This window comes from Mchenga conophoros, linkage group LG7 (assembly GCF_057382185.1).
Source record: "Mchenga conophoros isolate Kocher_MC1m ecotype Shallow Benthic linkage group LG7, M_conophoros_male_GT1.1, whole genome shotgun sequence".
NCBI classification, from domain to species: domain Eukaryota; kingdom Metazoa; phylum Chordata; class Actinopteri; order Cichliformes; family Cichlidae; genus Mchenga; species Mchenga conophoros.
Window position 1 is genome coordinate 60,392,714 of NC_140532.1, and position 23,787 is coordinate 60,416,500.

Sequence of the window (23,787 nt, forward strand, 5' to 3'; positions counted from 1 at the left end):
AGTGTCATTGATCTGGAGAAAGTATATGATAGGGTGCCAAGAGAGGAACTGCAGTGGTGCATTAGAAAATCAGTAGTAGCAGAGAAATTTGTATGAGGACAGCAGTGAAAGAGTGGTGAGGTGTGTGGTTGGAGTGACATAAGTGTTCAGGGTGGAGGTGGTATTACATTACATCATCACCCCTTCTTATTTGCAAAGGTGTTGGACAGGCTGACAGATGAACTCAGGCAGGAGTCTCCATTGTCTAAGGTGTTTATAAGCACCACTCTGATCTGTAGTAACAGTAGGGATGATTTGCAACAGAAGGATAGCAGCAAGCGTGAAAGGGAGATTTACAAGATGGGAGGGACACCTGCTATGATGTATGGTGTGGGGATGGTGGTACTGACCCAAAGTCTGAAGATAGAGTTTGAGGCAAGAGTTTAAAATGACACTCACTGTGAGCGATCAAGATGGACAGGACAATTCCTTTTTTTTCCCAGTTGCCTAACGCCACTGTATTAGAAGGTAAAGAGCCTACAAAATTTAAAGCGAGTATATCAATATGACAGCTCAAGCGGAGGGCGGGCTCACAGAGAAGATTCATGGATGTGGTGACAGCGGGTATGCAGAGGGATGGCGTAACAAGGAAGGATACTAGGGATAAGGTGAGATGAGAGCAAATCACGCGCTGTGACAACTCCTGAAGGTAGCAGCCAAAAAGTTGATGATTAACAAAATTCTGTGTTAATGCACGTTTAAAATGAATATCATTTATATAAAAAAAACCACAGTAACACAAGTTACACTGATAAGCCTTTTTTATTTTTTATTTCAGAATATAATTAAAAAAAAGTTTTAAGTGTAGTTCACATTTCTCAAGTCAAACTGAAAATGTATTCAATTTCTGCAGATACACTAAAAACCGAACAGACTTGTGATGTGTGTAGAGTCAAATCCCACGCTTTTGACCTTTCCAGCAGTACTATGGACAGATGTATACTGCAAGAAAAACCACTCATCTTTCAATGTAGTATACGTTAAAAATAATTAAGTGACTTGGAGTTCGTAGTGAGCTCTGCGATGCATTTAAATTCACATTCAACATGCTGCTTCTACAGTCTCCCTGGGACTTACTCTGCTTTTCCTTTTCTGTCATATTCACTTCTTAAATTAATGATGGACAGTCGTAATGAACATGGCCAGTTACAAATAATGACAGCAGGTATCCCATTATTTTAATCAATATAAGCCAAAAGATCTGGCTTTAGACTAAAAACTATAGGTTTGAGGCGTTTTGCTCTACTCTTAGCTTTGTATGATGTCAGAACTGATATCCATAATATCGTTATCTCAGGTGTGGCTCTGGCTTTCAGCAGAGAAGCACAACCCACTGTTGTCCTGTTCAAGGGATAGCCAAGCAGAACAAAGTTACTGTAAAGGGAGACAAGCCGATTTCAGATCGTTTCAGACAGTGTAAGCTTTAAGCACCCCTCATGTGTTTAAAGAAGGTTTGTATTAAAAAAAAACAAAACAAAAACAACTTTAATATGATGTTGTCTTAAGTAACAAAATTGGACAGAAAGTAAAGATGACACGTAAACAAAATAGTTTAGGTTATGTTTGCTATGAAACAAATGTGGAAACGTATCAAGCTCTGAGCAGTAATCAACTTGCTCAGATCTTTTTTTTTTTAATTAATCAGATTAATTTGGCACCAAAAACTGACTTGTAGAAAAATAACAATGATTTTCAACCAGTTGATCTGAAGGATTTTTTGTTACTAGCACATTGATTTCTTCCTTTGGGGGCCTCAAACTATCTTCATTCACTTCATTTTGGTAAAGTGAATCAAAAACTGTTATGCAGACATGAACACAGCAGGACACATTTAACTTAGCTAGGTTAGTTTGCTTTGTTTCTCCAAATCTTAATGTGGTTAGTTGCAAAGTCTTTACCTTACAATTTAAAGCGCCTTGCGGTGACTGCTGTCATAAACTGTCACTATATAAATAAAAGTGAATTGAATCGACAAAGTCAGAAAGTGCTTTAGCCTGAAACATCAGCCCACAATAACCCCTAAGGTCCAGCTGTCAACTATCCTATGGGTACTGTATGGGCTAATGTATTGGCGAGTTCAGTCTGACCCGTAATTTATGTTGGAAGCAGTGAACAGTAGCAGAGCTGAAGGCAGAACTGATCGATTCTGGAACGATGACTTCATTCCCCTTTGAAATGAGGCTGCCTCTTCTCCTTGAAAGCAGCCAAGCCTTCCAAACGGTCTTTAGTTGGTATCACCTTAAAACACCAAAAGCATGTGAGTAGTAAAAACCATGCACCGTGGCCACTTCTGTGTTCTTGTATATACACAAGACACAAATTACCCTCCCAATGGTTTCACAATACCCTATTGGTTAGACAGGTTTTTTTTGTTGTTGTTGTTTTTTTTTTTAAATGCACAGATCTCCAGGTACAAATGTCCCTAAAACTCTGTAACATTGCAAACTGCTCAGTTTACTGCAAGAAATAAACTGGCTGGTTGTAAAAACAAATAAAGAGACATCTCTGTCAGAGGTGGGCAGTATAGCCTCTAGCCTCTTCTACTTTATATAATTGAGATGAATAACATAAGGTTTTCCTGACCCTCACATTCTACCTTTCGTTTATGCCAACAATCTTCAACCTGCACAATCACACTTTTTCATTACTCACTTGGGAATAGCAAGCCTCTTCTATTGCCAGACCTGTAGATAAATCCACCTGAAAGGGAATGTGGGAATTCTCAGTTAGGGTTGCAATATAGCCAAAAAATATCTTTGTCCGCAAAGAGTTAAACTGAAGAGCTTTAAAAGGTGTAAAGTTTTGAAAATGTACATTTTATTACAGAATTACAACAAAATAAAGAACCGTAAAGGCACCCATCCACTGACCACACTTACCTCTATCCCCTGGTTAATTGCCAACTTTGCCATCCTTATTGCAATTGGGCCCTGTGGAGTCAAAAAATCAAAAATGTATATAAGTTTTATATGCCATGGTTGAAATGGTTAATATGAGAAAACGTTTCGCTGTTTTTTTTTAGTCAGGTTGTTTTGCACAAAATGTTCATTTTTTAAAATATGAATGATCAAAGGAAACAAAAATGTATCCTTTCAATTTGGCACTAAACACCTCAAGCACTTTTTTGACCGCGTCTAAACTGCTGTGTTCAGGGAGAAAGCCTGAAGAAGGTACAACTGAGCAGAAGCCCAACCAGCACCAGGGTTGTAGTTTTCTTACAAATTTATAGGGTTGTGCACCATAATTTCATCCCCTAGGTCACATTGTAAGAGCTCTACTGCAACATGATGAGAGTTCTAGGGGACAACTATGGGTGAAACAGCTTGAACTGAACTGCTCTCACTACATTAATAAAATAGAAGACTTTCCATACCAGCACAAAGACCACTCACTATCTGTAATTTGAATCACTGAGACTTTCCACTTTCTCAAAGTCAAGCTGAGAGATTCTGTTTTCAGAGAGGGTGAAATCTGGCATGCAACTCAAGTGTGAATATTCAGGTGTTTAGAATAGCAATTTTGACAGAGAGCTAAAAATAACAGTCGCAATGGAGTGCTCACATTTTGCAACAAGCAGACCTCGAAGGAGTAGTGTCCAGTTGGGTAAGAGTGCATTGTAAAAATAGGGTCTTGAAATTATTGATACAAAGATCTGCTTATCAGTTACATGATCTTCTTACCTGGGGGTTAATCTCCCGTGCAAGCTCCAGAGCCCTCAAGTAGGCAGCATCTCCACTGTCATTCTGCTCCACAGAATGACTGACAAGACCCATTTGTTGCGCCTGTGTTCCATCAACCACTCGTGCAGCAAAGATGAGCTCCTTGGCAAGAGAGACGCCAATCACCCTAGGGAGACGTTGTGTACCACCTGCACAGGGCACAGGAGAAACCTGGATAGAATATGGCCTCACCCATTGATACACTGATACTGCCCTCCATCTGTAGTAGAAATTCAATGTAAAAATGACCACCTTGTGGAGAAACTATAGGACAAGTTGTGGAAACAATTCCCCAAGTTATCTTCCCAAGGTTTCTAAATCTAATAAGTGCTCTGTTTACACACTACATTTTTATAGACAACATAATATAAAATGAAACTACAAAATTTACAAAGAAATGAAATAAAACATGCTGTACCTGCTCCAGGAATAATTGCAAGTTTAGTCTCAACTAGTCCCATTTTGGCAGTATTGGCTAGAAAGATTAAAGAGAAAAATTATTACTACCACTACTACTGATGTACGCTCTTAACATACAAAACATTAAAACCACTAAAGTGAAGAACAGTGAGAACTGCAACTCTGTTCCATCTCAGCATATTAATGTATTTTAAGAGTGACATAAACTAACCAATCACAAGTGGTCAATCCTGAGGTGGAATTACTACTTTTCTTAGTAGCATTTAGTGGCTTTGGAAAATGTGCAGCAAAATTTCTCAAACACATCGGATTAAGAAAGCATTTATTTAATTTTTTTTTCACATCTTTATTTTTAATGAGACCAATAGTGCTTCAGATCTTCATAAAAGTAAAGCTTAAAGTGCCAAGTAAACTTTAAATTCAAGCCACAGTTAAACTGATTTTTAAGTTGGTTAAAATATGTTCTACTGCATGTTTAGCATCCGTGTTAGCAGCATGCCATAACTCAGGTTCTCACTCAAAGATTATAAAAGTTGTAAAATGTACTACAAACACATTTCATAATATATATTTGATTTTCATACATTCCTTGGAGTGTAGCCCTTTCAGGTTTACTATGGGGCGCTACTAATGTCATATTAGTAAACACAGGCACAAAGTAAAGTCCTCTGAGTCTTACATGAAATTCTGATGTCACAAGCAAGGGCCATTTCCAAACCTCCTCCTAAGGCAGCACCATCAATTGCAGCAATTGTTGGTACTGGCAGGCTTCCTATGAAAAGAATGATCTTCTATCAATCAAGGAGACGCACACTGTATTTATACAGGACTGACCATCATTGGGAACTGCCATATATAACAAAAAGTGAACTGAATTTAAGAAAAGTACTGGTTCAAACAAAATGTATTCACATTACTTACAAATTGTGGTAAATAAATATTGATGAATGTAGGATTTGTCCATAAATTATTTGTGTGAACAGTTTAAGTAGAGATTTGTGCAAGTGTGGCATGAACCTCAAACAACCATTAAAGCACTTCCAACTCAATAAATAAACAATTCACGAATTCATTTTGCATGATTCAGACTTTACCTAGCTCTGTAATGAGGGCTCTTGCTTTGGATACAAATGGTCCCACTTCGCTCTGGTGCATCTTGGCCCTCTCCTTCAGATCTGCACCTGCCAATAGACACAAAGGAAAAGCGTTCAGCCAGAGGTAAGTGGCTTCCTGAGGCATACAGCAGAGGAGTGCATTACCAGCACACACAGTTTTGGCATCTGCTACCGTTTCTGAATTTAAAGCCGAATTTCGCTCACAAGACCCAAGATGGGTATTTCAGATTCCGGATCATAGTGATGTGGGAATTTATCAACAACTGAAGAATGACAAGTAAAACATAGAGCATTTTTAATGTTATTATTATTATTCCAATTATGGTTCAAAAAGAAAATAGCCCAATTAGCAAGGACAGTATACCTGCACAAAATATACCAGGAACCAAACTGCATAAAATTACACTGCGCACTTTTTTATTCTTCTTGATGTCCTCCACAGCTTCAAACATCTGAAAGACAAAAAAGTTTTCCAACAACAACAAAAAATGTCTGTCAACATTTTATAAATTATGACAACTGAAAATAAATAACTTGAAGCACAGTTCAGGATAAACTAGTACTTAAGAAATATTAAAAGTTTAGTAAAATACTTTTGAGCTCTTAAGTTTCTACTGAGTGCTTAGGCTCAGCAGATATTTAAAGAGCAGAAGTCTATTTTTCTGTTACTGAGTTATATGAGGACATAAACAACATGGACAGCTTAGTCATAGTTAGCTGTTATTGGTGAACAGAGACAAGTGTGCACTCTTTCCAGATCTTAAAGCCGTTTAATTTTAAAACTGTTCATCAAGAAAGTTAATTGGTTTATAGAAGTTGTGACTAGAGGAGATTAAGAGTGGAAAAGGAAATTGTAGTATTGACTGGCATTTAGATCTTTAACCACTTGAAAACTTTTTAAACTAAATTCACTCACACATGTAAAAAGATCGCCACCCCTGAGCCATAATGACCCATAACTACATATAATGTATAATTCAAGTAGCCAAGCTCTCTGAATGACCTAAGCACAAAGAAGCCTATGTGTAGTGCAGGCAAGTAGAATTCTAGATGAAACTTATGAATTGTTTGCTTGGTTCTAACCATAATTTTAAAAAATACAAATAGACTAAAAGGCACATAGCAATACATACCATTTTCACAAGATTTTTGCTTATGGCATTTTTGGCTTTTGGTCGATTTATTCCAACGACGACAATACCTGAAAGATAGATGTGACATCCTGCTGACTGACCACGCCACACACGTTAATGTCACCAAAACAGAATCCAATCCAATCCATCTTTATTTATATAGCACTTTTAAAAACAACAAAGTTGACAAAAGTGCTTTCCAATAATAAAACAGAGATAGCAGTTAAAACCATACTTTAAGCATACAATGAAATCAATAAACAAAATAAATATATAATTGAAAAAGAAGATAAATATAAGAATAGCCGAGATGGTCAGAGAGCATATATATATATATATATCACTAGCTTTTCGAGAAAATTCGACTAACTTGAAATTCCTCATAATTATTAAACATTACCAGTAAACAATCTCAAAACTGCATTCTGTTCGCCTTAAAGGTAAGGGATTATCAAATTCTTTTTTGGAAATGTACCTGCATTAAATGAATTTGAACCTTTTCTGGTGTTTTGTTACGGTCTAGGATGACATCATGTTACACAGTGATGTGAGTGCCACCTTTTACTTTGACTTTTTTGGAATTCCGTTTCGACAATAACACCAGCTTTCTCCTGACAAACTCGCATTCCAGGTAATGCAGGCTGTGACAAGAACTTACCGCTGTCTTCTCCGTCTAGGTATCTAACGCGCAGGTCATCCTTTGAGTCGGAGCTGTAGTATCGCGTAACAGCACCGTGGCCGTTCAGGCGAGGACAAAGCACGACTCTGTTAGACAGAACATACCGTCTGGAGAAGAAGGCAGCGGCTAGCCTACACGCACTTTGTCGATGCGCTGCCTGTACGCGAAAAGATTGCCAAAAGGATCTGCAACCTACCAAGACCGCCATACTGAGGAGCTGTAATGCTGTTTGACTTTCAACTTTGAACCCAGTCACGTGATGAGATCACATGACTTATTTGCGGTCTGCATGGCAGAAAAATAAAAATATTGAATTTAATTCTTAATTTTATTTTACTCGTGTCGCGCGTTGTCTTAATTTATAAATGTGGTGCAAAATATATCACTAATTTTAAAACCCAATAGTAAATATGATGAAAATAATTACTCACTTTTTGAACGTGACAATTAGATTTGATTCATACGATTCCCTGTTTATATACACAATAAAAGTTCAATTTAGTTTTATTTATAGAGGAAGATAACAGCAGTTGGCTGAAGGTGCTTTATTTTGCAAGGCAAAAGACATTACAATAACACAGAGAAAACTCCAGCAGTCAGACATCCCCCTCTTTATTCTTCGTATCCTTTATTTATCTAAGTAAAAAGTGTCATTGAGATTTAAATCTCATCTCCAAGAAAGACCTGGCCCTTAAGCAAGCATTTGGTGACAGTGGGAAGGAAAAACTCCCTTTTAAGGAAGAAGTCTCCAGTAGAACCAGGCTCAGGGATTTGCAGCATCTGCCACGGCTGGCTGGGAATCTCTCGCTACAGCATTTTGGATCAACTTAAGGCTGTTCAGGGAGGGTTTAGAACAACCTGATAATAATGAATTACAATAGTCCTGGCTAGAAATTAAAAAATGCATGAAGTAGTTTTTCATCACCCCTCTGAGACAGAATGCTTCTCATTTTAGAGATATTGCCAAAAGCAGGAAAGCAAATCATTTGTAACTTGTGTCCTCTGTCTAAATAAATAAATAAATCTGGGTACATTTCCAGATGATTTAACATGCAACTATTTTGCTCGTAATAAGTTAAATGAGTAAAGAAAAAAAAAGGCTATTTACACAAGATAATTCATAATTTTATTGGGGGGGTGATATTGGTTGGGTTTGATTATCGGGGGGGTCATAACCCCTCTAACCCCCCTGGAAATTACGCCCCTGATTGCCATGGCTGTGGTAGTTGCAGTATGTGTACTGCATTGAATTCTATGATTTTCACAGATTGAAATAGTACCTTTTATGTTGACCCCCAGCTTCAAATTATCATTCAGGGATTACCCCCCCCCCAGTCCAGACACCCCTGCTTCTACAATACATTTAATTCACAGTGGGGATGAAATCTCCCCATCATTTACTGCATCAACCACAATTTAGGAATCTATTTTTCACAGTTCCGTAGAACACATAGCTAACTTACACCAGCTAATTCCTTTTGACATATTTATTAACTTTCAGACTGGAAGTTGAGATCTGCTGCTGATCTCACTGCCTCCTTCCCTGTACTAAGATTTACAGATGTTGATTAAAAAAAAGTGCAGAAGATGTGGAGGAATCTAATATATAAGTGGAATATTTATTTAGACTTTTGTTTTTGTTTGGTTTTTAAATTGGCAACATTTTCTGCTGTTCACACTTGATGTTATTTAATATTAAATATTAACATTATGGTACAGCTGGCCAAATAACTCTAAGTGGAAGGGGGAATGAAAAGTTGCATGCTAAACTTTTCGTATTCTGTGGATTCAAGCCCATACCCCCAATCCAGGAAAGTCTAGAACTGGCTTTCTGGTTAAAAGGTTTGCCCTGAATTCATGAAGACTCTGGATGTTGCAGGGCTGTCTTGGTTGACAAGCTACTGCAATGTTGCATGGGAGATCAGGGGCAGTACCTCTGGATTGGCAGACCGGAGTGGTGGTTCCCATTAGAGGTGGGTTTTGATTATCGATTTATTGATTAAAATCGATTTTGGCTTGGATAACGTGATATAACGTGATATAGATAGGTTCACGAGTGAGGGGGGAAGGAAGTTGGAGATCAACTTCCTTCTGTCAGTGCGCCTCAGGGCAGCTGTGGCTACAATGTAGCTTGCCATCGCCAGTGTGTGAATGTGTGTGTGAATGGGTGAATGACTGAATGTAGTGTGAAGCGCTTTGGGGTCCTTAGGGACTAGAAAAGCGCTATACAAATGCAGGCCATTTACCATTTACCATCAACAGGCGAATTGGTGCTGTGGCATTTTAACACAATTTAATCCCACATTTGTGAAAGAAAAGCAAAACACTTTTTTGAAAAGTCTGTAACAAAACCATCAAATCTGATAAAGGTTATTTAAATGCTGCAAAAGAAGAATGGATTGGAATAGAAAAAGTACATATCCTAACCTTAATTACTGGAGGAGAATAATGAATGATGCTCATAGTGAGTAAAAAGTAAACTGAGTGCATTTTTTGGATAGAGATTCACTTTTAATGTGTGTGTTTAATATAATACAGATAAATAAAAAACACTCCCAAAACAGAATTAATTATTAAAAAATATTAATAAAAACTATAGAAATGGAGGCAACTTTGCCCGTGGTTGAATGTATACAATGTATGAAAAAAGCTTTATTGCAGATACTAATTTTACTAATTTAATAATAATAATTTTGTGTTGTAAGATTTATGACTTTCATGCTTTCATAGTGGTACTTGGGAGAGCTTGACATTTTTATCAGGTGGTACACACTGTAAAAAGTTTGAGAAACACTGATAAGTTAAGTGTGTGTGTGCTTTTGGAAAACATTTAAAGCTGCTGTACAGAATCTTTGAAACAAGCTTAAAACATTTTTAGAATATAAACAGAACATCTGCTTCTCTTTACAGCTCCTCACTCCACCAGGGCTGTTTGGCACTTTCTGATAATGTGATGTACCTACTGTGGCAGTCATACAGACAATTGGACGGTCCAAAAATTGGCCTACCTATTACTGGCTGAGGTTTTAGTAGAGTTGTGGCTGAACCACATAAAAATATATCATTAATTTTAATCTCCCCAATCAATTATAATGTTATGTTGGAATGTTGTTAAAGAGGGTCAAAAATGTTTCAACCCAGTTTGTTTTGCAGATTCTGTATAGCAGCTTTAATATAGGGAGGACACAACTTCCAGATTGTGAGTAAAATCAGATTTTTTTTCTCTTTGCCAGTTTAACAGTTTCTGTTGTGCCTGTCACTATTCCCTGTCTGTTTTCTTACCTGGTTCTTCCTGACCTTGTACTTTCTCCTCACGTTCCCCTCTTTCCTCTCTCCCTCTTTGGGCTGGCAATCATACACAAATAGATTGTATTCAATTAGATGAAAAATTACATTAATATGAAAAAAATTCTATTAAGATCACTAACAAAAAGTCCTCTCTCAGTGTATTTTCAACCAAAAGGCAAATAACCAAACCACATGAACATCTAATAAGAGATATAAACATTGAAACACTGATCCAACATTATTCTTGATTGACGGATCATTTGATTTTACACTTTTACCTGAATGTGGGTCCTTTTTTTGAAAAAAAAACTTCCTTATATCTATTATGAACCTGGCTGTCTCTCTGTACACACACACACACACACACACACACACACACACACACACACACACACACACACACACACACACACACACACACACACACACAAAACAGGTGTTCTAAGGTTAATGGGCATTCAGTCAGTTAGCTAGTTAGTATCCATGTCAAACAGGACAGTGGTAACAACAGCAGGCTGCAGACAATTTAAAGTTTTAGATTTTAAATAGGCTGTATACATTTCAATGGGAGCAACAGGACGGTCAAATGTCGCTGAATTTACTACAGAGCAGGACGGATTGTAGGGTAGCAAACATTGTCGGAAAACACGTTTTCAACACTGCAGGTTACCTGGTGTAATGTTTTTCAGCTAAAAAGAAACATGGTCTGACTCCTACCTAACTATATAAAGAGTAACTGAAGGTTAAATGCAGCTAATATGTCCTGTTAGAGATAGGGTGAGGAGTTTGGCTATCCAGGAGGGGCTCAGAGTAGAGCTGCTGCTCCTCCACATCGAAAGGAGCTAGTGGAGGTGGTTTGGGCATCTAACTAGGATGCCTCCTGGGTGTGGTGTTCCGGGTATGCCCTGGTGAATGCCCCCGATGGATATTAATTAAACTTGTAGTTGGATATAATATGATTAGAATTAAGCATAATTAACTATTAGCAAAACTGCATTCAGATAAACCCTGTTTTAAAACTCTGTATCCCTTTATTGATGAAAAGACTGGATGTTAAGTACTGTTATTTATATTTTGGATAAAGATGGGGGGATCTTAATCTCTTTGACAGTTCTTATGTTTGATTAGATCACCAGTGTCTAAGGAGGAAAATGAGAGACCAGGAGAAAAAGTAGGTGAAGTTACACTTGTTCTTGAACTCATTGGAAAGCTAAACTCAGAACTGAAAATTCTACTTTAAGAGTCCCTTAAGTTGAAAACGTATTTTGTGTTTATATAGAGTAGTGTTTATATAAAATTACACATTAAAGCTGTAACAATTATGTTTCTTATTGCAGTGATTTCTCTAAACCAGTAACAAACAAAAGCAAATGCTAAATCCTAACTCAGATTATTTTAACTGTACTGTTTTTAATTGTATGATGATTTACAAACATGACTAACCCATTTCTTTTGGTGAGTGTTCTCTATTCCCAATGGCAGTATGCTATCCACACAGTTTCAGCTTGAATCAACAACTTTTGGAGAATTTTTCTCTTTGCTGTTCTGTCATAAAACAAATGGATTGATGGATTTTAGGCATTCTTAACACAACTGAAGAGGTTGGTTTTACATCTAAATGAATTTGCTACTGTAGCATTATTTTCTAGTGTGTTTCCTAATCCAGCCATATTACGTGAAAAGAACTAGAAAGTCTTTCCTCACTGAGTAAAAATAAAAACTGAAAGCCACTTGGATGCTGGGAGATCTGACTTATGGCAACATGACTGCTTAATGATTGACCTAATACTATAAAAGAAAAGGGACATAGCTGAAAATATAGCCAAAATATAATTTTCAATCACAAATATCACATTTAGTATTAGCTTCAGGAAAGAAAAAGAAAGAAAGAAAGCATATATTTAATGACAGGACATTTATTGTGAATAAAAGCTCACATTACAATAAAGCTTGAAGCTGCTGGAAAAAATGAGTTATGATTATCATTTCCAACTATGGCATAATATGCACATACAATGTATTTGAAATAAAGTAAATTATTTGACATGATACCAGCTATGTTTGATTTAACTTGCTCATTTATATTAACTATATAGAAAGTCACATAGTAATATGTGACCACCCCAATTTGCTACAAACAGCAAACAAGGCATATATGATGATGATGATTACTGATGGCTCTGGATTCTACATAGTAACAGAAACTTTAGGGTTGAGATCCTTTCTTCCATAAACTGAGCATTGTGTAATTCAAAAATATTTCAAAGCTTTGTAAAATCCAACTACAGTCCTGTCAAGGTTAAGGAAATTTACAATTCTCCAGCAAATGTCACTCACAATCTCGCTTTAACCAGCAGCCTGGAAAGTTTAAGTAATCAACAAAATAATGAAAAAGCAAAACAAAGTTTGGCAAACAGTGAAACAGTGAGTGAAGCAGAGCCTATTTAAAAGTTGTACTAAAGTTTGAGTCAAAATCTGTATCATTCTTTTCTTAAACTCCAGTAGGGATGTGGCTGTGTTTCAGCCCACTGGTGGAAGTTTGTGACAATGTTATTGACTAAATGTTTAAGCCTCCAGGTGCTGTTAAATGAATGTTTAATGTCAATAAGCAGGCTTTACATTACCAAAAGAACAAGGCTGAACACAAATGCTCTCTTAACAATCTGTAACTTTCAAACCAATTCCTCAAAATAATTCTGAAAAGAAGTATAAAACTTTCATTCACTTTAAGGAAGTTGTTAAAAGAAAAGTAATCTGGCACTACACAAACATACAAACCAATAATATGACTTAAAACATGAAGAATTTCAGCTTCAAGGCAAATAATGGCCAGGCTGCTCCTGGCCACAAATTTGACAGCAGGGGGGAGGGCTGCTGTTAACAACTGGAACCTTTTTTCAGCGCCACAAAATAAAAGAAAAAAGCAGCGCTCAACAACAGCAGGTACATATCAATAGGCAACGCTCTATGATAGCAATCATGAACAGTTTGGACTCTTGAAAACAAACAAACCAAAAAAAACCTTTCACTCACAATGTTTTACACAATAACAGTCTATAGCAAATTCTCAAAGTACCCAGAAAATCCTTACTTAGGCTACTTATGCATGTGATCCTATTTTACTTTGCAAAACGTGGAGGGACATGATGCTGAATAATTTGTCACGTACAGTTTAACCTTTATCAGTTTTCACCACTCTGCTGCTACATAGACTAGTTCCAATTACCACTTCAACATTCCAGTCTTCTCCACTGTTCACTTCACATTAAATAGCTTCCTGCTTTGTTAAATGACATAAAACCCATCTGTTAATGATGTAATTTAACACAAACAATGCCATAAAGTGTTGGTTTCATTAACAGTAAGTTTGGATTGGAAAAAGCCAAAGTACAATGAACTGGCATTATTAAGTGAAATAGCCTTTGTAAGAGGAACAGGAATATTATACTAAATTTATCATATGACAATGTGGGTAATTCCATTTCTCCTCAACCTTCACTGGAAAATAGCCTGGATACACAAAAACTATTATTTGTGACTCTAGTATTTTATTCAAACTCATTTATTTCAGTTCAGTTCAGTTCAGTTCATTTTTATTTCAAACATTTCAAACATGTGCCTTCACAATCATTACAAAATATCATTCCATTATTTGTTTGAAAAGGAGTAGGCTGAAGTATTTACTTATTTGTCCCTACCCCCATTTGAAAATTTACCAAAAGAAAACATTGTTTAACCCAAATGTCCACACAGTGAAACAGCAAATATAATGCTAAGCATACAATTGTCATTCAGAGAAACTCATGTCTCATGATGATCAGCGACGCTTTTGGTAGAATCTATTCCAGGTACCTGTTCTCTTTTGGAAGCGACTGCTCTGGGAGACAGGGTGCCAAAGCTCTGTTTTACATACCAGTCTTCTGCATTCAAGTGTGCATAGGAAGAGTCTTTTACATCCACAATGGTTTTGTTTGACACGGGGCTTGAGGACTCATCATTATTCGTGCACCCACCCTGCAGTGTCATTGCGTGGCTTACATGCCATTGCTCAGACTGCTGGCTCCAGTCTTGCATGTTGGTGACCTGTACTGACAAAGGGCAGTGAGAAGCCTGTGTGCAACCAAAAGTGCTTTTTGTGGCCTGGTAGCATTCTCCCTCTGAAATACTGACAGGAGAAGAGGACTTTCCAGAGGATTCGTATTCGGGGTCGATTGCCTCCACTTTGATTTGGACGGTTCTGGATTTAATCCGCAGTTTATGGGGTAAAGCTGAAGAACTACCATCTGGCACTTTATGTGTGGAGACAATGATGCTTCTTGGGTCTACTACAAATGGCATCAACCCTTTGGGGACCTGCTGCTCATCCTCACCATCAGATGATTTGCTAACTGCACCATCATCCGAGCTCCTGGGTGAGTTACTAGATGACCTCATGATCTGCATGAATGATGCAGACTGAGTGTAGACTCCAGACAAAGGGCTGGCTATGCCAGGTTTGTAGAGTTCATAGGGACTACCTTGCTCTTGTCTATAGCTGCCATTCTCTCCCGGTTCCTGCTTGACCTCTGCATTCCTGCAGACAGTAAAGCTACCCTGAGTTGCGGTAAATGTCTTGGGCATATGAGGTGAATGCCTGATGACTGATATGCAGCTGCTGCGCAGGTGAATAGGCTCCTTTTCTTTGCTGGTAAAACCTTGGCTAGCATTGGGTGGAATAAACATTTGGTGGAGGTTAAGAGTGGCGGAGCTGGATAACCGTTGGACTTCTTGGGCATATGCTGTCGAGCTCACCAATCCAAACTTCAACTTCAATGACAGCAGCTCAGCCTTGAGGGAGGCATTTTCCTCGCCAAGTGCTACCAATTTGTTCTCTAGCACCATATCATTTATGCGTCGCTTCTCCCTTGAACGCTTGGCTGCTTCGTTGTTTTTACGACGCCTCTCCCAGTACAGGGTGTCTTTTTTTTCCTCTGGGATAAACTCCCTTTTCCTACGACAAGCAGATTTAGCCTTGAAAGGAAGTGCAGAGATTTTGTGGCTCAGGAGGTCTCTGTTGGTCCCTTGTAAAGCCACAGCCAGGCACAGGGCATCCTCTCCACTGTAGGACTGATTGGAGTCCACTTCTTGCTTTATTGATTGCATATTATTACTGTTTGCTACTGTCAGCATGCTAAAAGATCTTCAACTGTATACCATAATGCTTGTATCGAGCAAAATTAACTGTCACATGGAATTAATCCGCTTGAGTTGAAGAAATCTGTGGAATAAGACACAACAGAAATGTTTTTTGTCAGAGTTTAGTTGAAACAATGTCAAACAAGTTACCATGATACTTTAATATTTACTTGTGCTGATCAAAGATTGTATATTATCATCCACTTAAAGCTTATTCAGATTTTTGTGCTCTACACATAAAACATTAAGGCTGCAATTATGAGTCCAATATATTTCTGAAAATACATTTGTAGAAGAGTAAAATGTGGTTAATAGGGAGAGTTAATATCAAGGTAATTACTTTTTAGTTTTGCTATTACCATTTCCTACTTTGTGTCAGAGAAACAAAGAAATCTTCATTAAAGTACAAAAAAAACATGAAGAAAACATATAATCATTTAACTTTCAGAAACTGGATTCCTTCAACAGATTTCAAAATTCATGCTGTGTAACAGATAAATATTTAAAGATGTCATTGGTGAATGTCATCTTATTTACCAATAGCCTGATACCAGTCAACAAGGTATATCAGTCAGTTCCAATGCCTGGCCAATAAATTGGTGCTTCCCCATGATTTACCTTGATTAAAATTTAAAGTAGCAGTTCTTTTGCACATGCCAAGCTTAGGAAATTGAAGTAAACAAACTTTTTTATTCAAAATGATGAAAATAGACATAAAGGCATGATATCACAAAAAATGAGAAACACGAAGCCTGTAACCTGAATAATTTCTTTTGAACTAGTCTTTCACACTCACTGCAGCAAACAGTGGTATTTAGAAGAGGAGCAGAAAGATTTTTAATTAGAAAAATTTATGTTTAGGGTGTGATACAGTTTCCTCAAATGTTTCTTCTTGACTCTGTGCCCTCGTTTTGTCCTTGACTTGGGTCTACATTTAGGAAGAGAGAGACATGACTAATAGGTCACAGACTTGTGTATACATTATAGTCTGGTAACTTTCAGACACTAACTTTGTGTGTTACAATTTGGTCTCCCACTTTTTAGAAGCAAGAAGGCGCTGTATCCCCGACAAATCCATTTGAAATACAGGAGAAATATTTCTCTTTTCATTTACTTGAACCCCTTACGCAGTCTACTACAGATTTTATGGTGCCGATGTGCAAACCCCAGCTGGCGTTGACGAACGCGTCCTTTTGTCTTTTTTTTTAACGAGGCAACAAAACATCGTGCCTAAATTTGGATCATACATGATTAAAAACGGTGGCGATGTTATCGCAACGTGCGACACTTGGAGGGTGGGTGCTGACCGAGTGTTTGCTGCTGGTTCAGTCGCGACAAGCAGTACAGAGCGATCGACTCGGCGTTCCAGCACCGGGCCGTCAACGCGTCCTGTTGCCCCAGATTCCTTCATTGTGTCGGTATTATACAATAAGCCCCGCTCCTGCCATCCCGAGTGCCAGCAATTTCTATTGGTGCAGACATTATGCAATGTTTGCCTGTGTGGCAATAACAATATGGACCAGTGATTGCTCAGCTCTGCGTCCAAGTAAAATAGCTCTAAAATTGTCCACATGTGTTAGGTAGCTAACACTGTATGTAACAGACTTTACTAAGACAATGTGGGCATTCAACTCTGTACATGACATCATTGTCTTCGTTACTCATGACATTGGCGGCTGAAGCGCGAGGTCCATCTACGCCCTGAAAAGTAAACTGTTACAACATTACAGAGAAGAAAGCGTTACTTTGCTGTCCCGACGTGGACTGACCCATTCTGTTGTCCACACATCGACAGAAGCCACAGTGCTTTGATAATGTTTCTACAAGCCACATCACATTCTTGTGTTTCAACACAGTGTTGTAATCTATGAATCACTGCTACTGGTAGGCCCGTGTGCCTGAATAAAATTAAACATCTATTATACCGGTTATAACTATATATTTTTTTAAAAAGCACACACTCGAACGTGAGCTTTGTCGCACTTTTAACTTGGAAACTACCGAGGCTGTTATTACATTTAAAATAGGTTTTGTGCGAGGACACACAGAAGGTAGCCAGCTGACTGAAATATAAGCTAGCTAAACGCCCCTGTGATTTCTGGGCGTGTGATCAGGCACCATCCTCTACAAACCTGTACAACGCTTAATGTTAATCCCAGACATTTAATATTAACCGCAAATCAAAACTGTACCTTTTCTATCACCTGCTTGTGGGGATTGGTTTGGTTTTCCACCGCGTATGATGCACACAGAAGCAGCATAGGTTTTCCATCAGCTAATAAGGAAATGATTGTCAAGAAAATCCTACAAGTTATAAAGTACTTTGCTCTCCTCCCTTGGCTTTTTCCTTTCAAGGTGGCTAGTGACTCATGGATCTGTGTTAGTAGGTCAGTGGTTGAGTGCATTGGCAGCGTGAAATTAAATGACAGCTACTGCATCCAATCGGCATGCAGCATTTTCTAACTTTAGCCAATGACTCTTGGCTTCACCAGAGCTCAAATCTTATTTAAGAATGTCTGTCGTCATTCACAGTGGGAGTGAAGCATTTGCGACAATCGGCTCGCAGACCGTGCTCGGATTTGTCCTCATATTACGAAAACAAAATATTTCCGATGTATTTATTGCTTATACTACTTTTACCATGGCATAAATATGCACATTTACTCCCAACAATGTTGCAAATGGGGCGTACACTTCTAAAACAGCACAAGAAGCTGTAGAAGCTCCGTGCGTCTAACGTTTAAGGTTGTCACATTGGTTTATATTTATAGTCAAATTTAGCTACTACATAATTCACACTGTTTACGCACTGTTGCATTAACAGACTTAGGCCATTCCTTGATGTTCTGTTGTCTTTTAATGTAGGTATAAGTCTGTTTTAATTTTATTTCCACTGCTGAATATATGTCTTATTAACAAATTACATTTTAATTTTAATACTGTATATTTCATTTTGAAATAAAATTAAAAGTGATTTTAAAAAGTCTATTTCCAAAAAGGAAATAGTAGTAAATACGTGAAAAAAGATAACCGGGGTTAATACAGTTAATTTCAGCTGTTTGGTTGTAAGTATACATACACGTCAGTCCAGACGGAGTGGGTTTTTTTTTTTTTTTTTGGGGGGGGGGGGTGGAGTCTTGTACCAGATGCCATGATCAGCTGCCGAGACCTGACTGTCACTATACATATTCTATTTGTTTGTCTGATGCTCTTGTTGCACTGCTAAATAGGCTGTAGCCAACATGATTTATAAAGGGATTATAAAATCTAAAAAATTACTGCATTATTTTACCTATACTCTTATTAAACTCACTTTCCTAAAAACTGATTGCAACTTCTAACTTGTGACGTAAATGTTATGCCTCAAATTTATTTCACATCATTCATGGGAGATATGTTTGATAAATGATAAGTTAACAAGTCACTGCTACCAGCCTAATCAATTCATTGGGGCAACCTGCGTGTTGTGCTGCATTGTCTGATTTGCTCGTAGTGTGTAAACACCTCTAGAGGCCACTGTTGTATAGCTGCTGCAAACTGAACGTGCCCGTACCAGAGGTTATACTTAAAATGGCAGCTGCCAGGAAGTCTCTTTGGACATTTGTGTTCGCCCTTTATGAAATACATATGTTGTATTAATGCACCCGTGCATTGGTAAAATAAATACTAGAATAGCTGATACTCCCTTACAGAAGATTTATTTTGACCTTTCTAAAGCCTTCTTTAAAAATTAGAAAATAAAATGAAAACAGGCATATGAAAAAAAGCCTACTAGAAATACTACTCTGCATTACATTCTAACACTTGGCTAAATCCTAATATGTAATTATGGTTTAATAGTTTATTTCACTAAATGTGATTATGCACTGAAAAAGAACATGTTGGGTTTACTTAATTCAATAGTGGACACTGGTTGCACACAGATGTTTTGCTTTGGCAGGAGCTTAAACAACTGAGGTGAAGTTATTCATATTCAATAAACCTGTGCAATTTGTGTTGATAAAATATGATTGAAACATGCTTTGGTGAAGTAATTTGAGCTCTTGGATATTTTAATCCTTCAATTTTCACACTTTATTCCAATACTATTCAGTAACTTTTACCCAAATACTATGTTATCTTCAAATGACATGTTGGTATTACATTCTAAATACACAATTTTCCAATGAAGGCCTTATAACAGATTGTATTGTTCTCCTACAAGATTGTTGCCAGCATCCACTAGTAACCTTTCAAAACAAAAACGCTAATATCACTGCAGTGACAGTAGGTAAACCATGGGTCTCAAACTCACGGCTCGGGGGCCACTTGCGGCCCATGTCAGCACTACTTGTGTCAGGTTAAGGCTGTGTGCAGGCAGGAGTGGAAGTAGAAGGACCCAATGTGCAGACACTCGGAGGTGGAAAGTAGTGATGGCCCGCTTGAAGCTGACGCTCCGGAGCGTGTGTCGAAAAAAACAACACACTGGTTCAGAAGCACTGTGTCGAGGCTTGCTTCGTTTGGCAAAAGTCACGTGACCAGTGACGTCCGAAGCTTCATTACGCACGTAACTGCTTCGGTACCTGATTCAAACAGATATAAGGAAGTGAATCATCCACGGGATTCGTGGAGTGTGTTGATGGTGACAGATAGCGACGAGGTGATCATTCCACTGACAGATATGGAGCCAGCGAGGAAGAGAGGACGTTCTGGCGTGTGGGAATATTTTGAGTTGATTTTGCTCAAATTCATTTTATCTGCCGAAGTGAAAAACTTGAAATGTCCAAAATCATGTTTTCATAATGTAAATATCATTACAGCATAAAGCTGATGAAGACTACAAAAATGTATTTGACACTATACGTACATGACATTGCTACACAGTTTAGAAAATCATTTTGTTTATTGTTTTTAGGTGATAGTCTGCAGGACCCAGGAATACCTGCATATCTACCAACTTGCAGTGTAGTTCCTGCACTCCACAGCCTCTTCTGTTCCATGCAAGTGGATTTTCTTCAGGGCAGGAGAAACTATTTCTAAGAAAAGAAACAGACTCAGCCAGCGCACAGTAACACTAATCCTCTTGTTAACTGTAAATAACAAAAGGGCTACCTTACATTGATCATGTTTTTACTTTGCAAGTTCTTGATTAGGGGTGGGTTTTGATTATCGCCTTTCTGATTACAATCCATGCTAAATTGAATAAAGTGATATTGATTCATTAAAATCCCGTGTCGATTTGTAAATTAACGTTATTATGCCTGAAACGCCAGCATCTCAGGTTAAACCTCACAACATGTCGTCAAACACCATGCAGCTAAAACAGTAACTGGGAGCAGGTTTACGGATTCTGCATACAAACGTGAACACAGAGCGCGGACCCGACGCGTCAGAGTCAGATTTTGATGTGTCGGCGGGTCCGCGCTGTGTTTGCCTCTTTTTTTTCCCGCTGGCTTCTGCAGCTGCAGGTTTCATAACTCTCTGTTTACATCTCTAATTAAGTCTCACATGTGTCAGCTTTCTTTTAATAGATACGAAATTATGGATATATACTGTTAAATGATCAGACTTGTAATATTTCTGACTGAGGCAAAACTTTCCAGATTCCAATCAAATTGAATCGGATCCTGTATCGAATCAAAATGATTCTACAAATCAGTGACGATGCAGCCCTACTCAGCTTCCTAAGCATTTTCCCTTTCCAGTTCACAATCAATCCCACCCCTAGGTCAAAAATATGTATAGGACAATTGGCCTAATCTAATATTTTGTATGAACCTGTCCAGCTGTCCAGTGATTAAACGACAAGTAGATGGAGGCAGGACTTCACAGCAGGGGCATACTCCATAATGTGCTGTGCATTATCATATGTATATTATATATATTGCTCACTTATTGTATTTACCAACATCAAGGAGTTATGAGCAAAGAAAGGCCACCATAGTGCATGTTTAAATAGGGAAAGTTTATTGATCAAAATGTATTACGCAGATACGCATTACATTTTTTTCAGCCCCCCAATCGAGAAAACAAAACCAATTACATGTTCAAAGCAACGGAACGGTGGCCCAATATCAGAGAGAACTCCACTCTTGAGTGAGCAGTGATAATTGAGCAGTCCGTTTTATTTTGCAGATTCAAGCTGCTCTTCAAAATTTTCACCACCAGATGTCACCGGAGAGGACTGTGTTGAAAAGCTTCGAGTAATGAACCGTTTTTCAATACAAGCTTCAGTGCTTCGGAAAGCTTCATTTGGCCATCACTAGTGGAAAGTAACTCAAAACTCAGCTTTTATTGCTGGATGGCAAAAAGTGGCAACCGTAACAAAAATCCAAATAAACTTACATGAACAGGCAGGCGGACCACACAGCATAAATGAGAGTAGATTACAGCACAGACACAAAGAAAGAGGGCTTAAATACATAGAGGGAGCAATCAGGGAATGGGTAACAGGAGGGAAACACAGCTGGGACAAATCAGGCCTAACGAGACAAGGGGAAGCAAAACCAGACACATTAACATCAGACATGGACTTTCAAAGTAAAACAGGAAACCTTTTTTTTTTTTTTTTTTTTTTTTTTTTTTTTTTTTAAATGACATCAGAAACAGCAGTATGCGACATTACGTGATGGCAGAGCTTCAGTTCATCCTTTGTCATTTTTTTTTTTTTTTTTTTTTTAAATAAATAGGACAGGGGGAATGAATGAGAGAAAGAGGGGGAGAGAAAGAAAGAAAACCAAAGGGGAGAAGAGACGGTGAGAAGGGGGGGAAGAGAGAGAGAGAAAAAAAAAAAGAACTCCTGGGTCACCTGTATGGAGAAAAAAAAAAAAACAAACAAAAAAAACAAACAGAGGAGACAGCAAACAACAAAGAGCAACATAATAATAGAGAAAACAAAGCACCATCACAATAAACTAGCTAGTCATAGATATCAATATTTACTAAATAATAAACGATATTGTGCAGCACGCAAGATAGACAGCGCACAGTGTGCTTTGAGGTAGCAGCCAAGAAAGCTTTAGTCCGCGTCTGTGAATACCCATGTGTGCATACCTGTGTGGATCAGCATGCTTGCATTCCAAAGGTTTCTCCATGTAATGATCTGCTAGGGAGTGTGGGGGGGCCACAGCCCCGTCCTCCAGGGTGTGAAGCGGGTATGGAGGAGATCAAAACTCCAGACATCCAGAGGCCCCCAGAACACAAGAGACCATGGAAGACCAACAGAGGGGCAGCCGCGCCACTGTTCCAGTAAGAGCTGAGGAGAGTCCCAGATGAGGGCTCGCCCAGCAGCCGCGGAGCAGAAGTCAGGGGGAGTTGCAGTGACGCGCCCGTGAGCTCCGCCGGCCCCCAGCTGCGCCTGAGTGACCGAGCCCCAGGCCGAGAGGCCGGGGGCACCCCACCTCCAAAGGGGCCCGAGCGAGCCCCAGGCCCCGACAAGCGGCCGCCAAGGAGTGAGCCGGTGTGTACCCGGACGCCCACCCCCAGACACAAAGAACCACCAACACACCGACACCTGAGGGAGTCCGCCACCGGCAGGGGAAGTGGTGGTGGGTGGAGATAGGCCTCCAAACCTTGGAGGGCCTGAGGTGTCCCCAGAGAGGTGGCGTCTGATACCCAACCTGACATATAGACACAGACATACAGGCACACACAGACACAAACATCCATTCCCACCCTCATGCTCTCATATGCACTCACTCCACACTCAACCAACGTGGAGACAGACATAAAGAGACGCTGTACACACAATCACACTCCCCAAGCGTAAAACAGGAAACCTAACACAGACTCACAGGCAGGCACTATAACAAAGGGAACAGAGACATGGGACCAGGGCAGACACAGACACTGACTGGACGTGGGAATACAGCAGACAGGGGAGACAGCAACTAAGGAACACAGACAGAAAACCAGAACACTAAAACTCCAAACCCCACCCAGAGAACCTTAACTAAGAATAATCCTAAAACCTGTAAAGCAAAGCTAGAATATAATGAAATAGCAAAATCAAAGAACCAAAAAACACAAAACACTGGGTCAACGACCCAGGGACCCTAACAACTTGCCACTTACTGTTGACGTGAAGAAAGGAAATACAATTTGGCCCTTGAAGTTAGTTTTTGTTACGAGGGATTTTGTTGTTGAGTGCAATTTGAAAATAAGTTGTTTAAAAAGCAAAACTGTTTTAAAATGAGGGCAATATGAGCAGAGTAAAAACATGTTGAGGGATTGGCTGTCTT

General features: G+C 38.7%; 2 protein-coding genes across 3 annotated transcripts; both read right to left on the reverse strand.

The window, feature by feature from the left end:
* Positions 1-782: 782 nt before the first annotated feature.
* auh (AU RNA binding protein/enoyl-CoA hydratase) lies at positions 783-7,358 on the reverse strand. Its single transcript, XM_085280555.1, has 10 exons — positions 7,085-7,358; positions 6,427-6,494; positions 5,658-5,745; positions 5,273-5,359; positions 4,858-4,950; positions 4,177-4,233; positions 3,720-3,907; positions 2,919-2,969; positions 2,692-2,739; positions 783-2,277 (listed from the first exon to the last, which is right to left on the reverse strand). The coding sequence occupies exons 1-10, from the start codon at positions 7,311-7,313 to the stop codon at positions 2,200-2,202; spliced, it is 987 nt and encodes a 328-aa protein (XP_085136681.1). The 5' UTR covers positions 7,314-7,358; the 3' UTR covers positions 783-2,199.
* A 4,910-nt stretch (positions 7,359-12,268) lies between these two features.
* Positions 12,269-17,946, reverse strand: nfil3 (nuclear factor, interleukin 3 regulated). Of its 2 annotated transcripts, none has more exons than XM_085280557.1 (2): positions 17,773-17,946; positions 12,269-15,650 (listed from the first exon to the last, which is right to left on the reverse strand). In XM_085280557.1, exon 2 carries the CDS (start codon positions 15,560-15,562, stop codon positions 14,195-14,197), a length of 1,368 nt encoding a protein of 455 aa, XP_085136683.1. In that variant the 5' UTR covers positions 15,563-15,650; positions 17,773-17,946; the 3' UTR covers positions 12,269-14,194. The 2 variants fall into 2 exon arrangements, with proteins under 2 accessions (XP_085136683.1, XP_085136682.1); XM_085280556.1 differs by having other exon boundaries at positions 17,761-17,946.
* Positions 17,947-23,787: the final 5,841 nt, after the last annotated feature.

Excerpts from the sequence above, each read along its gene's own strand:
- auh (XM_085280555.1), bottom strand. The coding sequence starts at position 7,313 with ATGGCGGTCTTGGTAGGTTGCAGATCCTTTTGGCAATCTTTTCGCGTA. Across the intron at positions 5,746-6,426 it reads GCAAAAATCTTGTGAAAATG|ATGTTTGAAGCTGTGGAGGA; the intron begins GTATGTATTGCT and ends TTTGTCTTTCAG. Across the intron at positions 2,740-2,918 it reads CAATTAACCAGGGGATAGAG|GTGGATTTATCTACAGGTCT; the intron begins GTAAGTGTGGTC and ends ATTCCCTTTCAG.
- nfil3 (XM_085280557.1), bottom strand. The coding sequence starts at position 15,562 with ATGCTGACAGTAGCAAACAGTAATAATATGCAATCAATAAAGCAAGAA.